This window comes from Giraffa tippelskirchi, chromosome 13 (assembly GCF_054371585.1).
Source record: "Giraffa tippelskirchi isolate mGirTip1 chromosome 13, T2T-mGirTip1v1.2.pri, whole genome shotgun sequence".
NCBI classification, from domain to species: domain Eukaryota; kingdom Metazoa; phylum Chordata; class Mammalia; order Artiodactyla; family Giraffidae; genus Giraffa; species Giraffa tippelskirchi.
The window spans coordinates 73,860,236-73,873,055 of NC_137287.1; the positions used below are offsets into that span (position 1 = coordinate 73,860,236).

Genomic DNA, 12,820 nt, shown 5'->3' on the forward strand with positions numbered 1-12,820 from the left:
TGTGGCCTCACTGGCCTGGGCTGCCCCAGTGGGTCATGCTCCCTTCCACTTGGCCAGCATTCTCCTGCTGCCTGTTTCCTCAGGTATTTTTAATAGTACCGTCTATGCGGTGTACCACATTTCTAGCTCGTAAGTAACTTTGTTATACCTTTGCAGCTTAATGGTATAAATACATGCTTTGCATTCTAATTCTTATGTACTTTTGTCGGGTTAATAATTCATCTTTATCTCTGATCTTTTTGTTAGTCATGTCAGACACTTGTCATGCTGCTGCTAAGTCACTTCAGTCGTGTCCGACTCTGTGCGACCCCATGGACTGCAGCCTACCAGGCTCCTCTGTCCATGGGATTCTTCCAGGCAAGAGTACTGGGGTGGGGTGCCATTGCCTTCTCCCCACTTGTCATGAGCATGACTTAAAAACTTACTATACACATATAGCGTGGGCAAGCAGACCAAGGATAGGACTGGGTTTCAGGAACTCAGTTCCAGTCCCTGCTCTGCCAGAGACTGGCCGTGTGACCCTGGGTGAGTTGCTTAATCTCTCTGTCCCGGAGGCTTCATCTGTAAAATATGGGTAATATTTGACTGACCTACCTTTCAGAGATTGTGTAGGCAAGTAACTACTTTGTGATTACAAAGTACCTTCTAGTACAAGGCTACACAGAACTTACATCTAGATGAAGCGCTTATTTACACATTAGGAATGAACATACAAGTTTTCTTATTGACAATTTCTATTTTTCACAATAGATATCAATCAATCAATCATCATCCTATGAAAAGATCTTTGGCCCTAATTTAGTAAAAGAAGTTCTAATTTATATTTTGTTATGAAAACAAAAGTAAATTTTAGGGGCAGGTTTAGATTTGCCCTAATGCACATGATGATCTGTTTTCTGTAGCCATCCTCGGTATATCAATCAGATACACATGAAGTCAGCATGGGTACTTTAAATTAAAAAGGCATGTTAGGCCTTATTCCTTCTAATATTAGCTATATCTACGTGACTCTTACTGGAATAAACGCAGAGTAGATATATCTTATGTGTCGCCAAGCTCATTAATCAAAGGGTGAACTGGCAAGACCCAACTTCTGCTGTAGACCGGGTGAGTACATCTGGAAGTGAAGCACCCGTGGGCCTTTGTCCGAGATTCAAGAAGGAAAGATCAGAGCACAGCGGGTGAGCTGCAGGCTCAGAGGGAGACACCTAGCCTTCGCTCCAGCTCTGCTGTTTCCTGGCTGCCTGACCTTGGTAAGCTGCTTCCTTCTCTGTGCCTCAGTTTCCTCCACTGTAAAATGAGAATATGCAAGAATACTTAGTTCATGCGGGTGGGGTGAAACTTTGGAGAAAACAAAGTGCTGATGAAAACAAAGTGTTGATGACAATCCTAGGTACATGGCTCAATAAATGCTCGCTGTTATGGTTATTAATTTAAATCCTTTAAAATAGTTTTTTTGTTCTTAAATCAAAAATCTCCCTCTTACCCCTTCTTTCTTCATTTAAGTGGATCAGTAATTTCAGTGGACTAAACTTGATTTTGTATATTTGCACACCAAGGGTAACAACATGTATGTAGATGAGTTACCTTGTCACAGTGAAACCACTGCTCCAAAATTCCAATGACGATGTCACTGAGTCCAGGTCTAAGATAAGCTGTGACAGTAAAGAGACTCCTAGAATAACCTCCTTGCTTAGGCAGCAGTTTTATGGGACTCAGACATTGTAATACATACTCCTGTATTTTATCAACTCAAGTGAAGACAAATTACACTGAGTTCTCATACCTTTTCATTGTAATTTGACTGTTTCAATCCATTGTAGTGGTAGACAGTAAAAGACTCTGGACCACTGGAACCCTATATTATAAATAACCAACAATTAAAACTGTAAATCTTTACATCAGGCAATTTCTAACTAGCAGTTGAAAGTAAAATGGAAGCTTAATTCCACAGCCTTTGATTAAGGAATCATTTGACAAAGCAAGAAACTTAGATTTATGTACTAACTACTATAAAACCTAAAAGCTGAAACAGTCACGTCTAGGAAGAGACTGGAAATTGGTGGAGTGGTGATTTTTATGATAAGCTCTTCTATAGTAGTTTATAGTTTTAAATATGTGCATGTATGGGGGTGAAGATGAGACTTGGCCTGGTCCCAGAAGCTCCTGGAACCCACCTTCCAGGTACTACCTCTTCCATCCTTCAGCTATTTTCAGCTACTCCTTCCTGCTCATATTTAGTTCATGCTGGGATTTGTAACCAAGAATCCTAAAAATGTAGGACCTAAGCTGCTTTTCCAGTCTTGTCCCCAACCACTCACCTTTCTCAGTTCTCTGAGACAAGCATATTCCTCATCTTCCCATGAAAAGACCTTTTGCTGTCAGCTCTGTGCACATTTGTGACTTTTTTTTTTTTCAACTTCTCTTGTTTTACAAGAGCTAGTTGAAATCTTACTTTAAGTTTTCCTTAAATATACTAATTGGACTTCCAGTTGTCTCAATAATTTGTGCATCGTATTTTAAAAGAGTTCATATTTTTAACTGTTTTTAACTTTTCATGTCTAGAATCTAAGCTCTTTTTTGTATCCCACTCGAAAGCTTTATAAGACATATCAGCCATCTTAATTTATACATGAGTCAGTGCAATTACTTAGATAAATGATTTGACTGGATTTGCAGAGTTAACGTATTTAAACTTACAAAATAAATATTTTACTGCAGTTCTAGTAACAAGTGGTATAAAATAAATAGCAACAAAAGGTAGTGTTTGTAACAGCACTAAAATGCTTTGTCTCTGGGCTTAGACAACCTACACTAGATCCTGAATTGGCCTCATGCTAGCAGTATAACCTTAAGCCACTTTTTAAAGTTCTCTAATCTTCAATTTCCTCACTGGCAAAATGGGGGAAAAATAATACACAATTTAGAAGGTACACAGTATCTCATGCATGGTAGCTGCTCCTGCTATTCTTACTGTAAACCATGCTGGTATCTGATGAAATGATCACAACACACCTTGCTAAATAATTTGAGCGAGTGGTAAAACTCTGCACTCCAAAAGGAGGAAAAGGAAGTGTAGGCTGTAGAATTAGCCAGTGACATAGACATGACTGGAGCGTACTGAGACTGGTATAGATGCTTTTAACTGAGCTCCAGTTGCAGCCAGTGGAAGACATGTCCCAACATGAAACAGCCCAGTTCCACTCAAAGGGTCTTCTTTAATGCAGCTAAAATTCTGGGACACAGGAGCACTAGTAGGAGTTCACACTACATACAGGCTCCTTTACCTTCTTTGCTAGCAATGAGAAAGTTCTAAAGATACATACAAATCTACTGACAACAGTTACCTGAGAGAAGTTACCCAGGGGCAGGAGGGGATTAAAAGAACCTTTCTCTTTTTATTCCACGTATTTCTGAATTTGAATCTTCCTTTAGAAAACAGTATTAATGTGTCTATATTGGTGTATATATTCTTTCACCACCTCTGTCTTTGAATCAAAATTTTACATTACTGTATTAGAACACATATGCCCTTCTATCCTCTTGGTCTGAGCAAATATTTACATATTAATAGTCCTTTCTTAGTCTAATAGCTGCATGTTAGAACATGTTTAGTAGGAAAAAAATGCTGAAACAATCATAATATGATCATCCCAATAGAACAAAACAATAAATGTATTTCTTCAACTATGTTACCTGATCAGGAAAAAATTCTTGAAGAAATGGACCCAATAATATGATTCCTAATCCTTCTGGATCTAATTTATTCTTCATGAGATTTATACTATGGAGAGAGAAAAAAGAAAAACAGTGGATACCACAGGAAAAAAAAGCTTATTTTTCTTCTTTCATGATTAAATTACTGGTACTGCAACACATTTGACTGCCAAAAATCCTGAGAGCTGTTCTTTTTTAGACCCTTAATGACAAATACACAGGAATGACATCTAATTTGCCAAAACTTGGTTATTTTTAAACCAGAGTAATCTGTTACTATTTAGAATTTAAATTATGATGACGACTTTGGAATATTGTTCCTTATTAGGTAAAGTAACTTAAAAGCCTAGGCTTGTAAAAGCAGGCCTATAGCCTCCCAAAGGCATATTCCCTTTGCTTCATAGGTATGCCTGAATTTAGCTACCAAATGAGGCATTTAGGCTTAAAAATAAACATTTTTTTTCTTTTACGTTACAGAGAAAAAGGAACAGTGTCAAAGGCAGTGGTACATCAGATAATCAAAAACATCTCCTGAAAAGCTTACTTTTAAGAACCAAATGAGGTGGAGGCTTAAAATTCTTAGACAGTGTAAACTGAAGGTTAAAAAAGGTAAGACAATTCTCAAAGAGCTAATAAAGTATACTGACTTTCAGGAAGTGGCATGACTGTTGTTCCAGGAGTGGTCTGGAATACCACTTGGCAGAGCCCTTACCATTTGGTGTCACTGAGGTTGCTGAAAGGTAGTATATGTAGAAAGAAGGTAGAGAAGAGTGGACTGCAGTTTAAAGAGTTTTAAAAATGAAAATGGTCTTTTCAGAAAATTTTTATTCTCCATATTACCTACCTTTCAGGTTATAAAGATAACTTTTTATACAGTTAACCCTTACACAACATGGGTTTGAGCTGCCAGGGTCCACTTACACACACACACACACATATATATTTTAATCAATATATACATATATCATAAATAAATTTCTCTTTCTTATGATTTTCCTAATCACCTTTCCTTTAGCTTACTTTAAGAATACAGGATTACATATATGTCATGTTATGACATGAAACAAATGAAGACACAGTCATATTTACTAAATTTATTAATCCTTGATAAGGGCCAGTTAGCTTATGGCCATCAAATATAAATGTGACTGGACCAAAGGACCAAGTGAGTAACTGTCCAATCTTTCAGCTATTTCTAGAAAAACAATTTGACTCAGTTGTGCTAACTTTAACAACTGCCTTTTTCTTCCTTCCCATCTTAAGATTTGTTAGTAACCAAAATTTTCTGAATTCAAGTCTCTCTTGTGTATTGAAGTGAAGTCGCTCAGTCGTGTCTGACTCTTTGCGACCCCATGGACTGTAGCCTACCAGGCTCCTCCGTCCATGAAATTTCCCAGGCAAGACTACTGGAGTGGGGTGCCATTTCCTTCTCCAGGAGATCTTCCCCACCCAGGGATTGAATCCAGGTCTCCCACATTGTAGGCAGATGCTTTACCATCTAAGCCACCAGGGAAGTCTTTTGCGTATTAGAGCAATGTGAACAAAAAGGTCTCCACTTGGTAATCAGTTGAGAAGAAATACAGTAGTTACTATTATACCATTTAAATACAGTAGTTACTATTATACCATTTATTGGACTGGTTCAACTGTCTCTGAATTTCTCTTTATCACCAATTATGTCTACTAAGAAAGGGTAACATCCCAGCTCTAGGTGGTGAGACTGAGACATTATTTCACATGTGATTAGTTTGCAAATGTTTATACATATTTCATACTTTCAAAGAAAATATAGCCAAACTAACTGAAAACAGAATAGGATCAAGTTCTAAAAACTGTGTATTCCAATATGTTTTGGATTGCTTTTGCTGAATCCTTTCCTTAAATGTTTGTTAGCTAAAGTTTGTTCACTGTTAGATACATTTTCAGAAGAAAAAAAAAGGAAATATAGATCAAAGGTGATTTTTAATAACCTATGTTTGATCAATATATTATGTATTTGATTAAAAGATGTGTCCACCTAACTAGAGAGAGATCTTCTCATAGATAATAAAGATCCCAAATTTATAGAAGTTATAAATGTAATGATGTACATTACTAATGAAGACAATGGCCACGTGCGGCAGTTAAAGAGTCCTCCCTCCCTCTCTCTCCCCTCACTAAATAATACATTGTATGTATCTTACTATTCAGGATCTGAAACGAGGTCCAACGCTTTCATCACATCTTCTAGAAGTGAGTCTGGTATGAATCCATTATCTGAAAAAAAATATTACAGAAACAATTTAGATAAAGTTTATTTCAAGAAATGCTATTACTGCTGATCACAGATGCCAGTGAAAAGTCAGTAAGAGGGATACAAACAGTTAAGCAATAGCACATTAAGTTTATTTTGGGCACAATGTCTATTATTATTAGCTTCTTTCTTTTCTGTTAGTGTTCTTAAGCACATAGGCAAAGATTTATTTTCAAGGTTAGTTTCTAATACAAAAATAACCACATGACTTCCACCTGAGAACACCAAGGAAACCTTAAAGCCAAATTACTTCTTAAATAGGCTTACAAATTTAAATGATGTAAGTTTTTTCTACTTAAGTTTATAACAACTATTTATTAGATATATTTTTCAATAAATAATGTAAATCTTTAAATTCCCTTTAACAAATCCAATTTAAATTCTTTACCAATAAATTCCTCTTGTCACAATGTTATGTAATTTTTTGAAAGGATTTTTATGATCAACTGCTATTTAGATCTCTAACAATATAAGATCAAGAAAAGATACCTCTTGACTTAAATCAACAGACCCAACTTAAATAAAAGCCAAAGATTTAATAGGGGAAAAAACAAGTTGGGACGCAGGGTAGAATCAAATGTTGATGAAGACTAGTCAATAGAAAATACTCCTTTTCTGGGGCTCAATGAGGATGGTAAATGGCCCAAACTCAGATGATGCAACAGAGCATGACACACACAAAAAGCTTGCAGGGCTGTCTGAAATCACAGTGCTTTTAAACAAGCAAGTTGTTGATTCCCTTAAATGTACAATGCTCGAGTTCCTCTACCCATTTACTCATTCCTGAAGACTGTCTTGGCTTTTGATCAGCTTCCGACATGATACCCTTTGTCAGGGATCAGGATAATAACAACACCATACCCTTTTCAGGGATTAGAATAATAATAATAAAAATAAAAATCTTGTCTTGGAAAATGAGGTGTCCTAAAGTCCCGCTTCTGTCATCAAACCACAAAATAAAGCATAGCTGCTCTTTCTGGATGTAGCGTGTACTCTGTCTCGACCAGAAAGGAAATAAAGAAGTTATGATTTTTTAAAGTCTTTTCTTAAACCTCATAAGCACATGCTTATTCATATGATGACCGACTGGCCTTGACTAAAAGGCTGAGAATCATTTAGGATAATTAAAATTTTCCTAAACATAATTTTATAAAGTGGGGGTTTAGAATAATTCCAGTTTGTCAAGTTACCAATAATTTACAATATAGAGAATAAAGAACTTGTTTGAAGGCACCTGTGAAAATATTCCAGCTTTGTAAGCCTAACTTGAGTTCAAAAGGTAGAAAAAAATTACTCCTTTTGCTTAGTTAGGTCACAGCTAAAAGCTTAGCATCTCCAAATGTAAAACAGGCTTTATCAGGTCACTGGCAGACAGAAACAGTTCTGTGTTTATGGGTTATCACATGTATCACTTGACACAGGCAGTGTGTATTACAATATTCTTCAGAAGCACTGAATGGCAGGCAGCCTTATCTCTTCTTACTGTAACTGAGACTCCGCTCTCATCCTCAGAAAAAGCTAATTGGCTGATAAGATACAAACAACAACCAGGAAAACAACACAATGACCTCCTTAACTCAAACATGGTTTACCTCAAAACTTAACCATTCCAACACTTACACTGATTTTGAAGTTACCTTATTCTTTAGCAGTCATTCATATCAAGACGAGTTCTTTAGAAAAAGAAGCCTTAAGTCTAAGCAGATGAAACTCATGCCATCTAGGATTTAGTTGGTTGGTTCCGCAGAGAATATAGAAATGGAGACACAATGATAAGATGACCTCAACACCAACAGCAGAGGAAACCTGAGAGTCAATCTGTTGACTTCTCAAGCTATTCTTGCCTGGAAAATTCCATGGACAGAGGAGCCCAGTGGGCTATAGTCCACGGGCTACAGTGCTGGTGGGTTGCAAAGAATCGGACACGACTGAGTGAGCGCACGCACACACACACATGCAGAACTAAGAAGCACCAAAGGAAAAAGGAGAATTTGAATGCATCAGTAATTTAACTACACGAATATAAAACAGACTTGTGCAGGCGTTCCACCTCAGAAGAATGGGGAGGATGAGAGGGGGCACTGTGTGTGTGACAGTGAGCTGGTGAGCAGCTACAGAGCCAATATTCACATACAGTTAAGTTGTGTTTTAAGACATTTGAAAAGGAGGGGGAAAGGTGTTTGTTTACAAATTTAAAAGAGTTTTGCTTTTTAAAAACCAGTAAACAGATGGTAAGAAGTGCCCAGCTCCTAGAGCGTGAGAGGAGGGACATAGCACAGAGCAGTGCGGGGAAGGACCGTGACAGTGGAGTGAGTTAACGACCTGCTGGGTACGATGAGAGTTCATGAGGGAGAAGTCAGAGCTGGACGAGAAGGAAAAGGAAGCACCCACTGTGATTCCTCCTGGGAAAACCTGGGGAAGCAAGGGCAACCTGGCAGGTCTCCTAGCAGAGGCCACAGCTGACGGAGAGCTGCAGGAGAAGAGCTCTGTCAGGAATTCAAGTGGGTGAGGGAGAGCTTGAGAGGAGGCAGGACCCAGCATTGGGACTGTAACACATTCAAACCTCTGTAGATGAGAAGAGTAAAGTTTCTTAGGAACAGAGGAGAAAATCGAGAGCTAGTTATTGTTTAGTTGCCAAGTTGTGTCCAACTCTTTGCAACCCCATGGACTGTAGCCCGCCAGGCTTCCCTGTCTGTGGGATTTCCCAGGCAAGAATACTGGAGTGGGTTGCCATTTCCTAGAAGAGATCTAATTGAGGAGAATGTAAACGCTGTTGGTTTTAATCAAGAAATTAATAAATTATTTTTATTAAATGTTGTATCGTACTTTACCTATTATTATTATTAACGCTTTAATAACAGAAACAATTTAGTAGAACTCTTAGTGGAGAAAATATGTGACTTTGGCCCTGAGGCAAGGTCCGGGCGTTTTCGTGGTTGCTTTTCCCTGGTCTCCTGTCCCATGTCTCCCTGCTGCTTTGCTTCTCCGGCCCCTGAACGGCAGGGAAGACATAGCCCCAGGAACAGCACAGGGCTTGACATAAGAAGCTGCTCAATCACAGTTCTGACATTCAATTATTCAAGCTAATCCTAACTTTACACTTACATAAACTGCTCTGTTCAGGCACCATGGTTCAACCAAAAACAGCTTTGTGAACTGTACCTATGAAGTTTGGAAAGAAATGAGTAGTTGACTTCTGGCCTATCTTGCAGGACCACTTCACCTTATGTGATGGGAAAGATATAAAACAAACCAAACATGGTGCAGAATACAGAAAAGAGTACTATGGTGGCGGTGAGGGTAGGGATCAAATTAGTAAGTCAGCTGATTAGTCTGTGACTAAAAATGAATAATTTTCTATTTTTAATCCAACTTCTAGAGTAGTCTCTATATAGCTAAACAATAAACAGTGATACTCAAATGAGAAAGTGGAGTTCACTTTCTCCATGGTAAGCTCCAGGAGTTGGTGATGGACAGGGAAGCCTGGTGTGCTGCAATCCAAGGGGTAGCAAAGAGTTGGACATGACTGAGCAACTGAACTGAACTAAAGGTAAGTAATAGAGACAGCTTTTCTAAGATGACTGAACAAGTTTTGTTTACTTCTTAACTATTCAGATTCTAGTCCTGCTAAGTTGTCCCACATAAAACTATATAGATGAAAACTACTTTAATCAATAATATTCTCTAATTAAAAAACATAACAAAGAAACTCATTCACTTATAATTTCAGGTCTCAATTTCTCACTAAGGAAAGAAATATATAGGTATCCAAAAAGGCTGAGTACAGAAAAGCCATATGTTTGAGGTGAGAGTGGTTTGTGATGGTGCTTACACTGGGGTAAGTGTATGCTTGATATCTTGGACCATCAATTCAAATCAAAATTACACAGCACTATAAAGACCTAACAGGAAACCCTGGGAAGATTCCCAGTTCATCTGTGAAGTCATCTTACCTACTCCATCCTATATTGTATTCCATTCCAGAAGGAATCTTACTCTCACACAGTGATTACTATCAATATGGGTAGAAACATGTCACCTAGTATGTCCTGAAACAAAGCAGGCATTTACATGTGTATGTGGGTATACCACTCCAAACTCACTCTCCACCGGGATGTGAGGTATAGAAAAGGCAAATGTCTAGATGGAAGGGAAAAAACAAAACAAATACCTTAAATCCTTAAGAGGAAGGTATGTAACAGAAAACCACTTGACTCGTTCTCTGAAATACAGTTCCTTAAAACATAAATTCTCTCAGAGCTCTGAGCTGAGCTTCCTGTGCCACACAGCAGCTTCCCACTAGCTGGCTATTTTACACATGGTAGTGTGTATATGTCAATGCTACTCTCTATCCGTCCCCCTCCCGCCTCCCCCTCCCCACCGGCCCCGCCCCGGCTCCTTCCCCTGCCCCTGCATAAAAAGTCCATTCTCTGATGTCTGCATCTCTATTCCTACCCTGGGGCAAGAGGGAGGGGATATATGTATACATAGCTGAAACTAAGACAGCACTGTAAAGCAATCATATCCCAATAAAAGAAAGAGAAGAAAAAAAAGAAAACCATAAATCCAAGCCCTATTAATTTCTTACCTTTGGCATCACTTTAGTAAATGCTACACGATTATTTTTCTTGTGCCCTGTCTTTGCACTCAAGTCCAACACTTTGCTGGCAATTTCCTACCTTATGTTTACAGATATCACTTTCTCTTCTTTATGCTTCCATTTGCCAGTGTGACCCTCCCCACTGAGGTCTTCTTGATTGCTCTCTAGCAAATCTCAGTTCACTTCAATCAAACTTCTTTTAACCTTATATTATTTATGTCCATCTTATTTTCATTTTAACTTGCTACAGTTTCCAAAAACTCTATTAAGTTTGATCCCAACTTAAAAGATAACTAAAAGCATTTAGGAACATAAATTATTTATTTCTCATCTTTTCCATCAAAGGATTCAAAAAGGTAAGAGGATGCTTATTTTCGTCACCCTCCAAGACACAGTTCAATGTGCTACACATAACCAGTGAGTCCAGTTGAAGCCGTTAACTTATTAACACTGTAAAACTGATTTCATTCAGTGGTGGGAAAATATAAAGATGTAAATTACTTTTACTTCTAAAGACTTAGAATGAAATGTTACTGGAAGTTTAAAAGATAATTCCAAGAGGAAAGAAACTTTTTTTTTTCAAGTTAATAAAAAGGCACAGTGGAAGAAACTAACTGTAGGTAAACTCACCAGCACCAGCACCAACTAACTTGAGGTGTAGAGAGAAAGGAATCACATTTATAAAATACCTACTCCATGTTAAGTACTGCAGGTGCTTTACACAACATTATTCATTTAATCTTCATAAGGACTCTTCAATAGGCTATTATATGATACATAAGAAAGCAGACTTTTAGACTGAAAGGTAACTAAAGTTATATGGGTTACCAAGAATCCTAGAATTTGTGTGACTGAAATTTTCAGAGATTAAAAGAGTCCATCTCCAAGAACAAAAAATTTCAAGACAGAAGAAAATGAATTTATTAAAAAAAACAATGCATTCAGCAGTTGATAAGGACTAATCCAACAATGGAGGTTCCTACATGGTAATTTACAAGGGAATAGAAGGCACGACTCAGTTTTAAGGTTATCCTGGAAAAGCCAGTGAGTTAGTTGTGACCATCACCTAACTAAAGTACATAAATGCAAAGGCAATCAAAATCACCTAACTAACAAAGATACAGTGGACAACAGAGTGGTATCTAAGAGTGATATCTATCTATCTATGAACTTTTCAAAACAACCTTTGTTAGTGTGGTAGAGAAGCTAAGATCTGGCTCAAAAACAAATCATAAAGATGGGTTTTCTTCTTCTGTGTTTTCTTGCACAATCAATTACACAGAAATATTCTGGGGAGTGATGTCAGCAAGGTGGAGGGCTTGGAGACCCCAACTCATGTCTCCCACACAAAAACCCAACAAAACAACAAACAACTACAGACTGAAGAAAATAGCCCAAGGATAGCACTGGGCTATGAAGCAGCAGCAAAAACCCCATGGAGTTCCAAAATAGATTGAGGATAGTGGTAGAAAAGTACACCACTTTTTAAGAAGTATCTGTGTCCACTCATCTCCCAGCCAAGAGCAGCCTGACACCAGGAGGGTTGCCCTGGGAGGAAGTTCACCACCTGGGGGAAAGGAAAACCCCTACAGGCCTCCCCAACAGTTGGGGGGGCACGTGCAGCCCCTGCTGCAACGGGCTCCTACCGTCTTCATCAGGGCTGCTCTTGCATCTCCTCCCAGCAGGTCTAGTTTCCCAGGTGCCCTGCCCTGTACAGTCAACACAGATCAATGGAACAAACAGAGTCCAGACATAAACCTACACATAAATGGTCAATTAACTTACAATATAGGAGTTGTGATATACAATGAATAAAGGCCAGTCTCTTCAACAAGTGGTACTGGGAGAACTGGACCACTTGTCTTACACCACACACATAATTTGATGCACTGTGAGTGAAGACTTGACTGTAAGACCAGAAACCTTAAAACTTATTAGAAAACACAGGTGGTAAGCTCCATGACACTCTTGGCATTGAGTTTTTTAGATGTGACACCAAAAGCAAAAATAAACAAATGGACTGTATCAAACTAAAAAGCTTCTGTGTAACAAAGGAAACCATTAACAAAATGAAAAGGCAACCTACTGAATGGGAGTATTTGCAAATCTCACATCTGATAAGGGGTTACTATACAAAATATGCGAAGAACTCACAGAACTCAATACAGAAACCCCAAACACTATGATTAAAATAGAGGCAGAGGATCTAA

The 12,820-nt window shown here is 38.2% G+C and overlaps 1 protein-coding gene and 1 long non-coding RNA gene across 8 annotated transcripts in view; one reads left to right on the plus strand and one right to left on the minus strand.

Moving 5' to 3' along the window:
* Positions 1 to 12,820, plus strand: part of LOC145531379 (uncharacterized) — a 142,236-nt gene that overhangs the window by 124,564 nt on the left and 4,852 nt on the right. The window contains exons 5-6 of one of the 2 annotated variants that reach the window (XR_014072386.1): positions 4,195 to 4,326; positions 9,741 to 9,848. This is a non-coding gene — a long non-coding RNA (uncharacterized LOC145531379). The remainder of the gene's footprint in view (positions 1 to 4,194; positions 4,327 to 9,740; positions 9,849 to 12,820) is intronic. The other variant, XR_014072387.1, reaches the window with a different exon arrangement.
* MINDY3 (MINDY lysine 48 deubiquitinase 3) overlaps positions 1 to 12,820 on the minus strand; it is an 80,570-nt gene that overhangs the window by 2,046 nt on the left and 65,704 nt on the right. For all 6 annotated transcript variants that reach the window (XM_081553610.1, XM_081553607.1, XM_081553608.1 and 3 more), the window contains 3 exons: positions 5,901 to 5,973; positions 3,697 to 3,784; positions 1,787 to 1,858 (listed from right to left, as the gene is read on the minus strand). In XM_081553610.1, the coding sequence (XP_081409736.1) occupies positions 1,787 to 1,858; positions 3,697 to 3,784; positions 5,901 to 5,973 (233 nt within the window). The remainder of the gene's footprint in view (positions 1 to 1,786; positions 1,859 to 3,696; positions 3,785 to 5,900; positions 5,974 to 12,820) is intronic.